The sequence below is a fragment of the Aulonocara sp. 'chitande type north' Nkhata Bay genome, linkage group LG6 (assembly GCF_057382095.1).
Source record: "Aulonocara sp. 'chitande type north' Nkhata Bay isolate Kocher_YH1m ecotype deep benthic linkage group LG6, A_spYH_male_GT1.1, whole genome shotgun sequence".
NCBI lineage: Eukaryota > Metazoa > Chordata > Actinopteri > Cichliformes > Cichlidae > Aulonocara > Aulonocara sp. 'chitande type north' Nkhata Bay.
The window spans coordinates 22,079,945-22,096,072 of NC_141349.1; the positions used below are offsets into that span (position 1 = coordinate 22,079,945).

The following is a 16,128-nucleotide window of genomic DNA, read 5'->3' on the forward strand; positions in this document are numbered from 1 at the left end:
ATGATTTTTTGTGTTTACAGTATGGTGTTTTTTCTATTACTGTATTATGGTGTTTTTTGGGTTTTTTTTTTGCTTTCTCTGAATTCATGGTAAATGGCCTGCATTTGTATAGCGCTTTACTCAGTCCCTAAGGACCCCAAAGTGCTTTACACTACATTCAGTCATTCACCCATTCTCATGGTACTGCAATGTACAATACTGAGTAGGCCTATTTGTTGTTTTGGTTGTTTGAAAATGTGTCTCCTGAAAATATGCCTTCTGAATAAACAATGAAAGACTGCAGTGTTTTATATAAAGTAGACTAGTGTGCTCCCCCTGATCTGTAAGTGTTTGCATATGATGCAAGTATGTGTCATTTTGTCAACAGTTACATTTTGACAAAGGAATGTTAGGTTTTGACAGCAGAGTTTAGGTTTTGAGAGTTTCAATTTGGCACAGATGTGAATGGTATATTTCCCAGTGTTGTGTCGTGTGTACCCAGAGGTTGCCCTTTGTTACAAATTAAAGTCTACAAATCAATGACATCACACTGGCCTATGTTTATTCAGTCTATGATTACATGTCAGTGAGATTTTGGAGCTGCCAGCATGCAAAGCTGCAGCTTTAGAATTTAGGCTCTAATCCTTTTTTCCACCATTTTTTTTATTTTTCTTCTTCCTTTGTTTCTCAGACATGTATGTTTTTTTTTTTTTCTCCCATCATTTCCTCTTATTGTCCCTTTACATACTCTTTGCCTCGCTCCAGTCTACTGCCAGAGTTTCAGTATTTTATTCACTTAATAGCAGGACAGAATACCACGTGACTGTGGCCTTGTGTTATACCCTCTCTGCTGCAGTGATGCTGCAGACAAACACAAACATCGTGATCAGACATTTAAGAAAAGCCTCTTACAGATGAAGGTCTGTGTCTCTTGACCTAAACACATAATCAAGTTAAATCTAATTTATGTTCATCAGTGCCCCTCACACTGTAACTTAAAGTAATACATTTGTTACTGGTTAATTACAGAAGCACGTTTGTGAGCATAAAGATGTAAGCCTTGGACCATCGGGATGAAATGTGGTTGGGAAACTTAACAAGCATTGATAAAGCTTCATCAGTAGTTCGAACAATGCCTCAAAACCTTCGCTCACCACAGGTGGTTAGCAGACTGTGGTTGTACCATGCAGCCTAATAACATGCAGTAAATTGCAGGTTAAAGCAGTCTGCTTACACATTGTTAAACGAGGGAAGGGAACTAATGTGGCTGTCACATGACCCTTTTGTCCCATTTCATCCCAGCATTTGATTAAATTGCTGCTCACTACTTAAAACTGATCACATAAAACTATTTTTCTTCATCTTTTAATGATTACCAAAGTCTGTGAATCCCCAAATTGTTCAGTTGTTCTTTTTGCTCCCTATGAGGTCACTTTTACCATGTGACAAAAACAACACCCCACTGTACACACTTGAGCCACCAGCAACTTTATAAATCCCCAATAAAAAGCTGACAGGTTGCAATGATGTTCCAAATAACTTATTAAGAAAACAACTAAATACACAGAAAATATTATGAAAACTGGTTTATTTTATATCTCCTAGTTTGAAGTGAAGCAATAAAAACGTATAAAACATCACAAACTGTAATATTATACAAATGCTTACGTCCTGCTGATGCAATGGAGACATCTTCCAGTGACAGTCTTCATCCGTGTGAGTGTGAGGAGGCTCCTAAACCCACCGACACAGAAGTGCATGTTCACAACTCCCTCTGTGCAGGTGGGGTCAGGGCCCTCCTCACCCTGGGTGAAGAGGGGTGGTGCTGTGGCCAGTCAGGTATGAAGTGCTGAGAGTGGATCTTTGGTCCTCTGTGCAGCTCTGTCCACTCTCAGCTGCCCTGCAAAGCAATAACACGAGAAAGACGTCATTTTAACACAAAACAGCATTTCCATTGTTGGTAGCTGCAGCATGTTGTTAAAATGCAATTTTAAACTCAACATATACACACAATAACTATAACTAAACTTAAACCTACAGTACTGTAGGACGATGATTTACACCAGCTATTGGAAGGATTTAGTCTTCAAGACAGTTTGTAGCCAATGTGAGGTGATAACTTACATAGCTGGAACACAGCACCACTCTCCAGTTTGTCATTTGGTCATCCATCCTTCTCATCGGGTTGGGGTAAGGCTGTCTTCTGGGTGGAGTATCTCTCTGTGTTAGCTCGGTCCTGGGCGTTGAGTGTCTGAAGTGCTGAATGCTGGGAGAGGACAAGTGTAAAGCACCTGAAGACAAAAAGACAAAGAGAAAAGCATGAATTCACAGATCACAGAGTTGTTCACTTTACTTTTCTTCTGTTATGTGTTTTTACCTTACCTCTGATCCCTGAGCCACAGGCTATACCTTATGTAAAAACAAGAGACTACAGTCAGTTCACGACATCATTTTAAACCTTTTCTACTTATTTGTGTTGACATTAAGTACGGACTTACCTTTGTCCTGCATGGTGAGCTAGAGCTTGAGAAAAAAATGTTAGTCATTTACAAACACTGCAAAGGCCAACTTAAACATTTAAAGCTTAAAAACAAGTTCTAACATAATCTAGTCAGAGTCGCTGTCATCAAGTGAAAGGTTAAAAGGCCTTTCCCAGAAGCGTCTGACACCAACAGAACCCGAGGATGTTGAAGGGCCATAAAACGTGTCATCACTTACCTTGCACCTCTTTGCACTTACCTCATCAGTGCAGGTGTCGTCTCCGCTTCTCTTTGCTGAGGAGGTGAGAGCTGAGGTTGAAGGAGAAGCTGAGAGAGTAGCGGAAGAAGGAGCAGGAGAGGAAGGAGCTGAGGGAGCAGGGGAGGAAGCAGCTAAGGGAGCAGGAGAGGAAGCAGCTGAGGGAGGAGCAGAGGAAGCAGGAGAAGCTAAAGGATCACCAACCGGGAAGAGTGGGGCGTTGGCCTGGCCGAAAGGCGGCATGGCGAACGGGGCAGCACCTGGAGCAATAGGATGTTGCCAATCGTGCCAAAACGGCTCTGGAGGGAGCTCCTGGATGAGAGGGGAATCAGCTCTCTCATCCATGGTGTCATACCCCGAGTCGTCACTAGGCCAATCGGCCCACTCTTCTGAGTTGTTCCAGTCAGAGGAATTGTCAGTGTCTTCACTCACCTCTTCGACGTCCTCAGGTATGTAGGGAGGGTACTCACCTTCCTCTTCACTGTCATCAGGATCCTGTGCTTCAGGAGAAGAGGGTGAGGATGGGAGAGGGATATACTCACCATACTCACCTTCACTGACACGCTCGGTATCAGAGTCATCCAGGATCCTGATGACCTCTGGAAGGCCTTCTTCTGCAGGACGCTCAACCACGTAGTCGAGACGACCTGTGAGGAAACAAGTTTAAAATAACATTAAGAATGTAATAAACATCAAGTGCTAAAGGAACAGAGCTACATCTGTTAGTTTGAGCAGACGATGAGAGAAAAGCATTTTAGGCTACATTTATGTCAGACTGAATGACACTTCTACTTGTTCATGCAAGCAAAAAACAGCTAAGTCAACTAAGTTCACATCATTAACTGCTATATAATAAGATATAGTAGTGGCATAACATAAGGATACCATTATTACTACTGTACTATGATTACTGTTTTCATATTCTTTTTTATATTCATTTATTTTTGTTATTTTTTATTATCATGTTTTGTAGCAGGGGAAAAGTTATAGTTTATTTCAATAAAGCCTTTGATCCAAGAAGAACAGGATGTTAGGAGGGGACCTGTGTGTTCTGACGTCATGACATGCTGAAGATGCTGTTACCACAGAGACTGATTTTGGGGCATTTTACAAATTTTAGTCCGTTAAGCTATTTTTAACCAAATCATTAAAAAAGTGTCAAATTTGAAGCCTTCAAATCAAAGTAACACCTTTTTTTTCAAATTCATACACCAGTCGTTAATAATTTCTACACCTCTCCCGGAAAATTTAAAGCATACAAACAATTTACGGGGAAAAATATTGGAATAAGCATATTTTGATAACATTAAAACTTGATATTCACACTGGAACTTATTAAATTATTACAGTCATTTAGTAGCTCTTAAAATAACTGAAGAAATGTTAAAAGTACCTGCAGCTAAGTCCAGGGGGCTGTCGAGTCCACGACGAGCCATCTTCAGGCTTTGCTGTATGAAAAACAAGTACAAACAATCCAAAGATGAAGTACTTGTTGTGGCGAGCAAGTCAAATCCGCTTTCAGTAAATATTTTCCCGAAAACTTAACTTTCCACAGGCTGAGGTTGGAGCAGGTCAAAACAAGTCCAATAGCAAGTGTAAAGGGACGAATGGAACCTTGTGCAGCATTTATATACCCTCCGCAGGCCATGGTTACGGTTGCCAACATTTTTCTTTTAAAAGCTAACAATAACTTAGCGTTCTCGCTACTCACTATGCTGTTAAACAGCTATATGTTAGCAATGACAACATTTAACAATGCTAGCCGTGCTGATTAGCCTTAGGATTGCTTGAGGTTGTTTCCAGCTCTAGTGGTCATAAGCGAACTTAGTTCTGTGCCAGCTTTTAGCACGAAAATCAATCTTGTAAAGCTCACTATTAAACTGACAAAGCCTTAGAGCCTAGAAACTATGATACTTACAACTGTGCTATGTTTGTCTCATAGCATATAGCAAGACCCCATAACTGACCTTTGACCTCTTCTCAAGATTAGATAATGCTATATAGAGCTATTTTAACACTATGTTTCTTACTGCCATTGTTTGACAACATATAAGCATAAAGGAAATGATATATGGAGATTCTAAATATCAGGTTATTATGACTTTATTATAAACTTTACAGTAACAGTTCAGAACTATTAAGCAAGCTTAGTTTTGGAAAAATCCCATTTGTGATCAAAACTTTTTACTTCATATTTATTACTAAATAATTCAATAAATTATACTCAAGTACTGAATAGTCACAAAAAATAGTAATTATGCTGAAAATTATGTTAAAGTGGTTTTCGACTGAGCATATAAACAAAAGCCTGGGAAAAAGTTCTGTTGAACAACACACATATGTTACCAATATTGTAGCCGGTGTTATTTAATAATTTGTTTTATTTTTGATACAATTTCAAACTTTATTAACCTTTTCAATAAAACAAAGTCTCAGATTTAATTATTCTGAAACTAAGTTTAAGCTTCCCAGAACGTTTTGTTGCAAGTTACATTACTGATATAAGAAATATAAAATGTTTGTATTGTTCACCCACAAGTGCAGTCTCTGGCTCAAACACAGAAGCTTGATATGTTTGGTTGTCAGTCCAGACATTCCTAAAGAAAGTTGTCCTTCTTCAGCTCCAGACCTTTCTAGATAAAAATGGCATTAGTGAAGTATTTCAGTCTGGTTTTAAAAACGCACCACAACACTGAAACTGCTCTTGTAAAAGTTTTTAATGACCTTTTAACTTTTCTGACTTGGGAGATTTTGCCATTTTAATACTGTTAGACCTCAGTGCTGCATTTGATGGGATTCTTATCGCTCGGCTTGAGCACTGTGTCAGAATCAAAGGGACTGCTTTGGAGTGGTTTAAATCTTACCTGTCCAACCAAAGTTTTTCTGTTAGATTGGGGGAAACATCGTCCTCAGAAGCCTCACTTTCTTGTGGGGTCCTCAAGGAGTCCAATCTTGGTCCAGTTCTCTTTTCTATTTATATGCTCCCCATGGGTTCAATTTTTTGAAAAACATGGGATCTCATTCCATTGCTATGCAGACAACTCACAGATTTACCTGCCACTGAAACGTGAATCTGTGAGTCGTCTGAAGGGTTTGCTAGATTGTTTGGAGGATGTTGAGGATGGCATGGATGGCTTTTAACTTCCTTAACCTAAATGAACAGAAAACAGAGGTGATTGTGTTTGGTCCCTGTGACCGCTGTGACTTTGGCCCTTTAGGAATTCATAATAATAATAATAAAAACCTTTGCAAGGAACCTAGGAGTGTTTTTTTTTACTCTAATCTAATGTTTGATAAACAGATTAATGCTGCCTTTGCTGTAACTGCTCCTAAGCTCCCTTCACGTCAGGACTTCCCCAACATTGGACACTTTTAACTGACCATTCATCCTCCTCTTTCTCTCATTTTTTACATTCATCAGGTCCTCAGAGTACTCGTTCCATCTTCCCAACACACTCTTTTCACTGTTTAGCACATTTCCATCTTTATCCATCTTACTCCACAAATAGTCTTTTCCTTCGGGGCCGACAAACTGACAACTTTCAACATAATCCATTTGATTTCCAGCTTCAAACTCGTGATAATGACGGACACTCTCTTCACCCTGAAACAGCATTCATGAAATCTTCCTTCAAGATTACAACTACTTGATTTACAGTGGAGTGAAAAAGTCTTTGGCTTCTTCCTTATTTCCTTTTTTTGTATGTTTTTCACATGTGAAAGTTTCAGATCAATAAACAAATTTAAATATGAGGCTATTTAAAAAAAAACAAACATCAATCATCCAAACAATTTATTCAAAAAATGGAATTTTGAAACAAGTGAGCTGTAAATACAAAATTGCAGTTGCACTAAAACACATTTTTGCATTGTCCAACTTTCTTATCTCTCGTCTGCTCTCACAGTGAGTCACACACATTTGTATTTACAGAGCACACTTTGACAAGTAGTCTAAACTCTGGGTGAAGTGTGTGATCACACCGAGTCCCAGCTGGTTTGAGGAGCAGACTGAGTCTCTGCAGGGTTTAAACTCAGTCCCTGGAAAACAGACACAGTCCAGTTATATCTGGATGAAAACTGTCTCTGTGAAGGCAGTTTTGTTTTTGTTAACACTCCCTCAGAGAGGGACAGCTGGTTCATGTTTATTTAATCCCATTATCCAAAGACACTTCTACATCATCATCCACAGTTATGGGTCAATGACAATATCAAATAACAAGATCAGAATAACAACCTTAGGATTATTGAGATTTGTACTTACTGTGGTTTCATCCATCTGAGTTTTGTTCCCTAAAATGAGAGAAGAAAGTCAATTTCAGTTTTGTTTTAAAATTCAAAATCATTCAATCTTAAATGTACCTTTATGTCTTGTCCTTATATTGACTGTTGCAGCAGTTATTAAAAGCGCTGCTAATCCCACAGAGACAACAATGAACCTCAAAGAAACAAAAAATCTGTCAAACACAAAAAATGTGATTATTAAAATTATTTGGTTGCAGTTTTCTGTTCCGTGTAAATTCCTTTCTTTTAAAAATGTAACAGCATTTTATTAATAAATGTGCAAATTTCTGTGATATGATTTGTATTTAAAAGTATTTATATACAAAGTTAAAGTGAGTTTTCATTTGCATATCATTTCAAAAGCTCAAATAAATTTAAAATAAACAGATATTTATGCAACCAGCTTAATCTTCAGTCCTGCTTTTGAAGGACTCTTCATTGTTGGGGTTGTTTCTGATTTTGTGCTTATTTCAGTTTTTCTGGCTGGATTCTTTGTTGTTTTTGTGTCACCTGAATAAATGAAAAAGTAAAAGCACAAAAGTTTTTCATGTTTCTCATCTGATGTAAACATGAGAAACAATATTCTACTTTCACACTTGAAATATTTAAGTAAATGTTTGATGTGATTTTACTTATATTAACAGCTGATCCTGATCTCACCTGTTTCCTCACCTGATGGCTGACGGTCGAAAGTAAACAGCTGCACTCTTCTTGTGTTAGTGTCAGTCACTTCACATTTCAATATTTTATGACGTGATGAGTATAAATAATTATTCTTCAGAAAAGACACAGTGGCAGCGCAGTGAGTCTGTGAAGTCACTATTTCTTTGTTCTCTTTGTCCACATCTCGACCTTCAAGCAGCCACTTCACTGTGTGATGACACTGTTCATATGTCAGCACAGAGCAGCTTAACGTCACCGTATCAGTGTCCTTATGTTCAGTCACTGGTGAACATAATGTAACAAAGTGAGACAAACAGAGCGGAAATTAGTCAAGTTATCTTAATCAGTTTCAGTATGATTATTGAGCATTTTATGTCCTGAAAATGTCATGATTCGGCCGTGTGGCAGGCAGGATGAGGACCCAAATTGCAAACTCACAGACACGGGGGATAAACTCAAAATGCAGCTTTATTGCTGACAGGTGATAAACAATAACGATGATACAAAAGCAATGCAAAACTACACTAAACTGGGAAAAGCTAAAGTAACATATACCGGAAGACACGGGGAGAACCACACACGGCACGAGGGAGAACGCGACGCCGAACAGAGGGAGACTCAGACAGAAATACACAGAGGGTAAACGAGGAAAGTGGGCACACACGGGGAACACAGGTGACACTGATAATCATAACGAGACAGGGCGGGGTGAACTGAACATGACATGTACAGGCACAGAGGTTCAGACAGGAGGAGAGAGAGCACGGGGAAAACACAGACATAACGGGCTGGGGAAACATGAAACAACCACAAAGGGAGACGAGGGCTCATAAATACATAGAGGGCACACAGGGGGGAGAGAGAGCACGGGGAGAACTTAGACATAATGGGCAGGGGAAACATGGAATAAAACATAAGGAGAGACGAGGGCTCACAGATACACAGAGGGGCACACAGGGGGTAAAAGCCATGAAGGGAAAACACTTAGGGAACAACACAACAGGGCAACTCAGAAAACATGGCCTAAATAAGGAACGAAATACAAAAATACAAGGAACTAAGAATACTGGGCCCTCATGGCCCAGGACCATGACAGAAAAGATTTGAACTGAAAATATTTTGATGTAAATACTCACAGGTAATAACAGAGAGATCAACCAAAGACTGATGAACCAGAGTATGTGTAGATTGTATTTTGTCTAATTTGTATTGTCGACAATAATAACAACCAACATCCCCGACTGTGAGCTTCTTTATGAGCAGAGAACAGTTCACTGTAACTCAGTCTGTCTGATTTAGTTTTAGCTTGTTCACCAATCTGTCCAAGTGTGATCAGCTCTACGTAGTCCCATCACAGTTATTCTGCTCATCTATCACATTCACACAAGGCAGAGTGACGTCATCTCCAACTTTAATAAACATGGAGGCTTCAGTTACAGATACTGTTGAGAAGATTGAAGAGAAATATGATAGACATTAGAATACAGCACTTTTACAGTTAGAGTGAAGATATTTTAGACACAAGTTCATAAACAGAGCATGCTCAGCTCTCTTATTTACTGTAAAGGTTGTTGACTGTAATAATATGAACAATATTTAGTTTGACTGCTATTTAAGTGTTTCCTGTATTCTTACCTGCGATCTGAATCATGAGCATCAGACATGAAAACATTTGAATCCATCTGAATTCATCCATCGTGCTTCTCTGTCTCACTTCTTTCTTGTTCTTGATCTCGACTGTCACACCCTCTGAACTGATGACTCTGTAAGACTGTTTGTACTTCCTGTCATCAGTGAGATGTCACTTCCTCATCACAGCTTTAGGGATCCAGTTGTTATTTTTGCTGATGATAATGTTTCATAGGTTGAGTATGTCAGCTTTTCATGTGTCTGAAATTCATGATTTTTATAAACATAATTTATTGTAATGAGAAATCACATTCAGCAGGTGCACTTTGTGTCTATTCCCACAGAGCATTTGTGACAGACTGACAGTGATTTAAATACTGATTGTTAGGATGAATTGAAGATGATTAACTGATAAACAGAATCCAGTCAAGCTATTTGGTGATTGGACTCTGATGGCCTTCACGGCTGATTGGATTCCAGCTGATGAAAGAATTTAGGCAGGACCCCCCACAGTCCAGACATGGTGGTGGTTAAGATGGAGAATTGGATGGAGCGCTGAGTAACATGTCTGGAAGGGAGATTGAAAGATGAGCAGGGAGATTTAAAGTACATGAAGTGGAGGCTGATTGTCTTGAAGAAGGCCGGGAGAAAGACGATTGGACTTGACCAGTGATGTCAGCAATCAGCTGGACAGTGTTCGAAAGTGGAAGTGATGAAAAGCTCTGGCCACTAAACACCCAGGAAGTAGACAGAAGTGTGATTATAAGTCTTCCTCATTGTACTCGTGAAGGCTGAACTTAAGCTTCATGTGTTTCACTCCCTGAAAATAAACAGACGACTGAGGAAGTTGAGTGTGTGAAGTTTAAGATAAATGTTTCTATTAATGCAGCTTCTCTTTCTTTAAAATGTAAGAAAATGAAAGCACATAACAAGGTTCTGTTGAAGGGTCAAACACCTCCGCCACCACAGTTGGACTTTTGACGTCTAATAGATCATTTGATTACACAGCTGCAGCTACAGAACATAAAGCAGGTCTGAGACGCTCCTCTTCCTCATTGTTGAACTGAAGACGTTTCTGAGAACTGAAAGTGTTTTGGTGAGAGTGTGGCTACAACAGCAGCAGAGCTCATGAGGTTTGACTTTATAATAACGGACAGTTAAACATCAGAAACACAAACTATTATCACAATTGTTGAACGCTGACAGTATGAAATCGGTTTAAGGGTTTAGAGAGTTTGTGTTCAGTCTTTCACAGTTGTGTGAGGAGAGCAGGAAGGAGGCAGGACAGACTCAAACTATCTGTTGGTGTTTTATTGATATATTTAAAACAGAAATTGTGACCAAGCAAGCAGAAGATGTGTACCAGGGTTGTGAAGCAAAAGTTTCTGGACACATCTGTGCATCCTTGATTATAACTCCTGCAGCAAGTCTCCTCTCCTCTCTTTCCTCTGAGTTAAAACATCCTTTAACATGGTTTACTTGGTTTACTGAAAATGATTTGCAGCTCATGAGCAGGAGGACACAGGAGATGAGGAGGCACAAAATTGAAAATTGAGACAAGTCTTGGGAGTGGTGTCATTAAAGCTGCTGGTAGAGTGCTCAAAGCCTGCGCCGACCAGCTGGCTCCTGTGTTCACCAGACTATTCAACCTCTCCCTGACACATGCCTCTGTCCCTCACTGCCTGAAATTGTCAACAATAGTCCCAGTCCCCAAGTCCACCACCATCAGTAGCCTCAGTGACTACAGACCCATCGCACTGACTCCAGTGGTTGCAAAGTGCTTTGAGAAGCTCGTCCTAAAACACATAAAGGACTGCCTCCCACCCAGCTTTGACCCCCACCAGTTTGCCTACAAGGCAAATAGGTCCACAGAGGATGCAATTTCCACTGCTCTCCACTCCGCTCTGCATCACCTGGAGAATCCTGGGACATCAGTAAGGATGCTCTTCGTTGATTTCAGCTCAATACTATCATCCAAGACATTCTTATAGACAAGCTGGTAAACTTGGACTCCCCCCCTCCACATGTGCATGGATCAAAAACTTCCTCACAGACCGTTCACAGTCAGTCAAGGTTGGCAACCAGCGATCATCCACCCTGACACTGCTGTTGATCATCTATGTGCAATATCTCAGTCTTTCCATGTTCTGTGCAATATTTTTGGCTCATGTGCAATTATTTTGGTCCCAGTCTGTTTCAATGTTTCCTACACATACACCATGTATATAGTTCCACTCACATATGTATACATATACACTGTTTTTTATTTTATTCTATTTATTTAATTATTTATTTATTTTCCACCTTCGTTGTATATTGGTTTCTCTTCTTACTTTAGCACCTTTGTGGTTCAGCTACCCAATTTCGCTGTGCAAGAAACTGCACAATGACAATAAAAAGCTCTAAGTCTAAGTTTCTAAGTCTCTAACAGGTGACTGTGCAAATACTGGAAAACTGAGGACCTCTGGCGGATAAAAGGAATAATACACAAAAAAGTGCTCAGACATAAACTGTGAGAGTTTAAAATTTGTTCTGCAAAAATAGAATTTCACCAAATTAATAGAAATGCATATTTTCCAGATTACATTACTATAAAAAAGAATATCCAAGATATTGATTCAGATTCTATTTAATCATCATGAAAGACATGTTATAAAACTCATACTGGACTTTTGACACTGCACATATTTCACTTACACAAACTATAAAGGCATTAAAGGCATTTAACAACAGTCATATTATAAGAGAGGATTAAGACTTGAATACACATCTTCTATCAGATTAAAATAACAACAGCGTGAAACACAAAAACTATTAACATTGCTTTAAAGTTCTCATCTAGTTTATATTTACCTATAAAACCAGATGAGATGACATTGATAATATAACAGCAGTTTTCTCTGCTGAGTTGATGTTGCTGATCAGTGGCTGGATGACAAAAACAAAACATAATCAGAATCAGAAAAATGTATTAATCCCTAAAGAAATGATGTGGTTACACAATGATAATAACATCATAAATGTTGCTTTGGCTCATTGACCTCAGGTATTTGAATTTCTCCACCTATATTACCTCTACTCCCTGCAGCATCTCTGTTAAACCTGTCTCCCTCTCATTCACACAACTTCTCTCCAGAACACTCCTCCACCGCTACAGGCCGTCTTTCACCTGTTTCTTAATGTTGTCCACAAACATAATAGACCAGAGACTCCTGCCTGACCTCAACTGTCAACCTACCCATCATCATAAAAATGAGAACAAAATAAAGAGCATAGATTCCTTTCAATACTTTGGATTTCTTTTCTTTTGACAGAGGAAAAATTCAAAATAAGATGAACAGTAAAAACAGGTAATAAATAATAAAAATAGAAGCTAAGGAAGATCTTCAGAACACAAATTTGAAACTCAAATACAACTCAAAACTCTAGGACCATGGCACTGAATCCTGTGTGCTGTTCAATAGTCTAGCAATAGCAATAGTTTTAGTTGTATGTTTTCTATCCAGCCTTCTCTTAGAGCAACTGCTCATATCCATAGCAAAGAACTCCTGGTACCAATTATATTTTCATTTAAAAAAAGGAAAAATAAGTGTATTATAATGTAGCTGGGCACTGTCCCAAAAACTGGTGTTTCTTTAAATCTGTTGGACCCATAAACAATATTCAAGAATTGTCTTTCCATTAAATGCAAATTCATTTTTTTCAACAGCTTGAACTATGTTATTTTAAAATTGACACTAGAGCAGAAGTCACTGCATCATTTCATCATCAACACGACCTGAAAAAAGCTGTCTGATATATAGATAAAATAATAACAAACAAACAAACATATCACTAAACAAAACACCTTATCTTGGTTTTCTAGGTGTTGCTGATGGTGACATAGGAAACTTCAGGATCCACCTAAACAATGAAGAGAAAAACATGCTGACTCCTCAGTAATATCCATCCATCCACTTATCCTTTTTAGTGTCGCGGGGTTGCTGGAGCCTATCCCAGCTGTCATAAGGCGAGAGGTGGGGTTCACCCTGGACAGGTCGCCAGTCTGTCGCAGGGCCAACACACAGAGACAGACAACCATTCGCACTCACAACGCAAAACATGCTAGGTGTGTTTTATCATGATTCATATAATACTGATGATGGATTTTTAGGCTAATAGTTAGGCTAACACATATACCACTCATCTTTTCTTTCCTCACAAAACCGATAAATCCTCCACTTCTTTTAAGTGTCTCCCAGCGCAATTCTTAGCATATTTGGTTCCTGCAACTGGTCCGTCGGGTTATTGTCTCCCCAGAAACACGTTGTGCTTTTGGAAATCAGTTTTTTCCTATTTCCGTTGTCGTTTTTCCTCTTTTCGTTGTGTTTTGTGTGCTTTTGCAGCATTTTTCTTATTGCTGGTGTTTTCTTAAGTTGCAGTGGCCTCTCAGGGCCACCGTACAACTGAGTTGCTAGTCTCCACTATGGCCTAATCTCCTCATGTGTATTTAAAGCCCCAGTTTGCTTCTGTTCTTTGTTATGTTCTATGTTCCTTAGAGGCTAGTTTGTGACTTCCAGGTTTTTAGTGTTGCCTGAATTATTTTGTGTTTTGCATTTTGGCCTGCTAAGGTCAGCAATAAAGCTGCTTTTTGAGTTTAACATGGATTTGAGTTCTGCACTTGGATCCTACTTTGCCAACAGCTATCCTTGAAAATATGTCTCACTGTAATGCAACATAAACAACTCTTCATTCATCACTTTAATTTCTCAGAAATGATGTCTCAAGATATTGCATTTGTGTTTTGACCTCTTACTTCAGGTTTTACGATTCATGGTGTGGTCTACTGATTTTATTTTTGGCCTAACTTTCTTATCTTTTGGATGCTTTTTACAGTTTTCAAACTTGGCTTTTTCAGTTTTTTCAGGCATTCATTTAGAGCAAAACTAGTTGTGGGCAGATAACAAATGAATAGAAAAACATTTTATCTCCAGATGACATTATTGTAAGCAATAAAAAGGAAGAAACTGATACAGATTTAATGGTATTTAACGGTCAATAAACTCATGCTACAAAACCCATAACGGTCATTTAGAAATCTAAAACAAACAAAAGCCGAGCGCTACCCCCAACTCACTAATTGAATAAACAAGAAAAAAATGATAGAAAATAATAAGGCAGTTCTCTCTTTCTGCTTCAGTGCTTAGTTAAAAGTCAAAGTATCAACACACTAAATACAAAACTTGGCAGTTCTCTGAAATCACACACCCAGATCTGTCATAGATGGTTTGGAGGCCAAGGACGGGCCTGCTGCTGCTGTCAGCTACTGCCGGGGAGACTGCTGGAGAGGATTTTTAAAACAGCCACTTGATGATGGAACCAATCAGCAGCTGCCAGCAAAATCCAGCCACTGTGATTCAAAAGATGGCCAGAGCCGTAACAATAGGATTAAATCTATTAAACTAGATAAGATTATACTGATAATACAACAGCAGTTTTTTTCTGCTGAGCTGATGTTGTGGATCAGTGGTATCTGACAGAAACACCAGAGCCTCCAGTGCTTTCATACTTTATTGAAACATCAACTTTATCATAATGTACCTGTGAAAAACAAGCAAAAAACCCAAAACCAAATGTATCAGATTGTGAGACAAATAAATTGGCATTGTGTTTATTATTACCTGTGGTTTCAGTTATATTCTTTCCATTAGTTCTTAGTTTTCTTTTCTTTTGTGTTTTTGAGTGTTAGGTTGAAATTGTTAAATGTTACCATTATTGTACTGCCAAGGTCTCCCCTTCCTAGCAAGTAAAAACCCGGTTAAAGCTGTTCGTCTTGCTTTGTTCACGGGAACAAGTCTGAACTAGCGGGCCTGCTGAAGCGCAGACCCAACATTGAGTGTTTCTTTTCTCTCTTTATTTTACTGAGAGGAGAAAATGCACCACAATGACGTCCAACAAAACAAACGATATAATCTGAGGTTTTTTATGCAGTTATTTTCACTTTTATTTTGAAGGTTTGTCACATGGCTTTTTGTGTTATTGCTTCCTACTTTAACTGACCTTATCTGTGCTTTTCATCTTTCTCCCTGTTTTGTAAATATTCCAGAGTTTTCCTTGTCCCTTTCTCCTGCTGGATTTACTGGATTTTGTATTGTGTCTGTGTTTTTTACTTTTCTCTGTGTTTGCATGCGAGATAAACATAACTTCACCGTTAATTTATAAGCAGTGTTAATTTAATTTTCCAAAACTCTCACGTATGGTTTTTCATATCCTCCCAGTTGTAGACATCTGACTCTCGATTATCTGCTGAACCACTTAAACTCAGGAAATCCAAAATAATCTCATGAACATCATCTGCAGTTATTAGAAAATAACAAGGATGAGAAAAACAACCAAAAGACTTTTAACTTGCTGAGTTACTTACTGTGGTTTGATCCATCTGTGTTTTCTGACCTAAAATGAGATAAGACATTTTTTCTGTTTCAAATCAAACTTAAAAATCATTCAAATTCCTCAATATTAAATTTACCTTTAGTTCTGCTCCATGTGTTGACTGTCACAGCAGTGATTAAAAGTGCTGCTAAACCCACTGAGACAATAATGAACCTCGAAGATACAGAAACATCTGAATAAAAGAAAACATCCAAACTTGGCATTACATAATAAAAAAATCAATAACTTTATATCAAACAAATATTTTAAAATAAATGTGATTATATCTCATGAAACATTTTCATTTTTTCTTCTTATGTCGTCCTTATTTAGGTTCTTCATTTATTTAATCGGGCACATTTAAATCGAAATTATTATGTTCCACTAAATATTATCATTAAAAAGGATTACAAGAGTTTACATGACATA

At 38.4% G+C, this 16,128-nt stretch overlaps 1 protein-coding gene and 1 pseudogene across 1 annotated transcript; both read right to left on the bottom strand.

Annotated features, from left to right (window-relative positions):
• Positions 1-698: 698 nt before the first annotated feature.
• Positions 699-4,151, bottom strand: LOC147327743 (uncharacterized). Its single transcript, XM_086297405.1, has 4 exons — positions 4,109-4,151; positions 2,362-3,362; positions 2,104-2,270; positions 699-1,879 (listed from the first exon to the last, which is right to left on the bottom strand). The coding sequence occupies exons 1-2, from the start codon at positions 4,149-4,151 to the stop codon at positions 2,587-2,589; spliced, it is 819 nt and encodes a 272-aa protein (XP_086153531.1). The 3' UTR covers positions 699-1,879; positions 2,104-2,270; positions 2,362-2,586.
• Positions 4,152-6,493: 2,342 nt separating this feature from the next.
• LOC147327744 (uncharacterized) lies at positions 6,494-9,355 on the bottom strand (annotated as a pseudogene).
• Between the last annotated feature and the right edge of the window lie 6,773 nt (positions 9,356-16,128).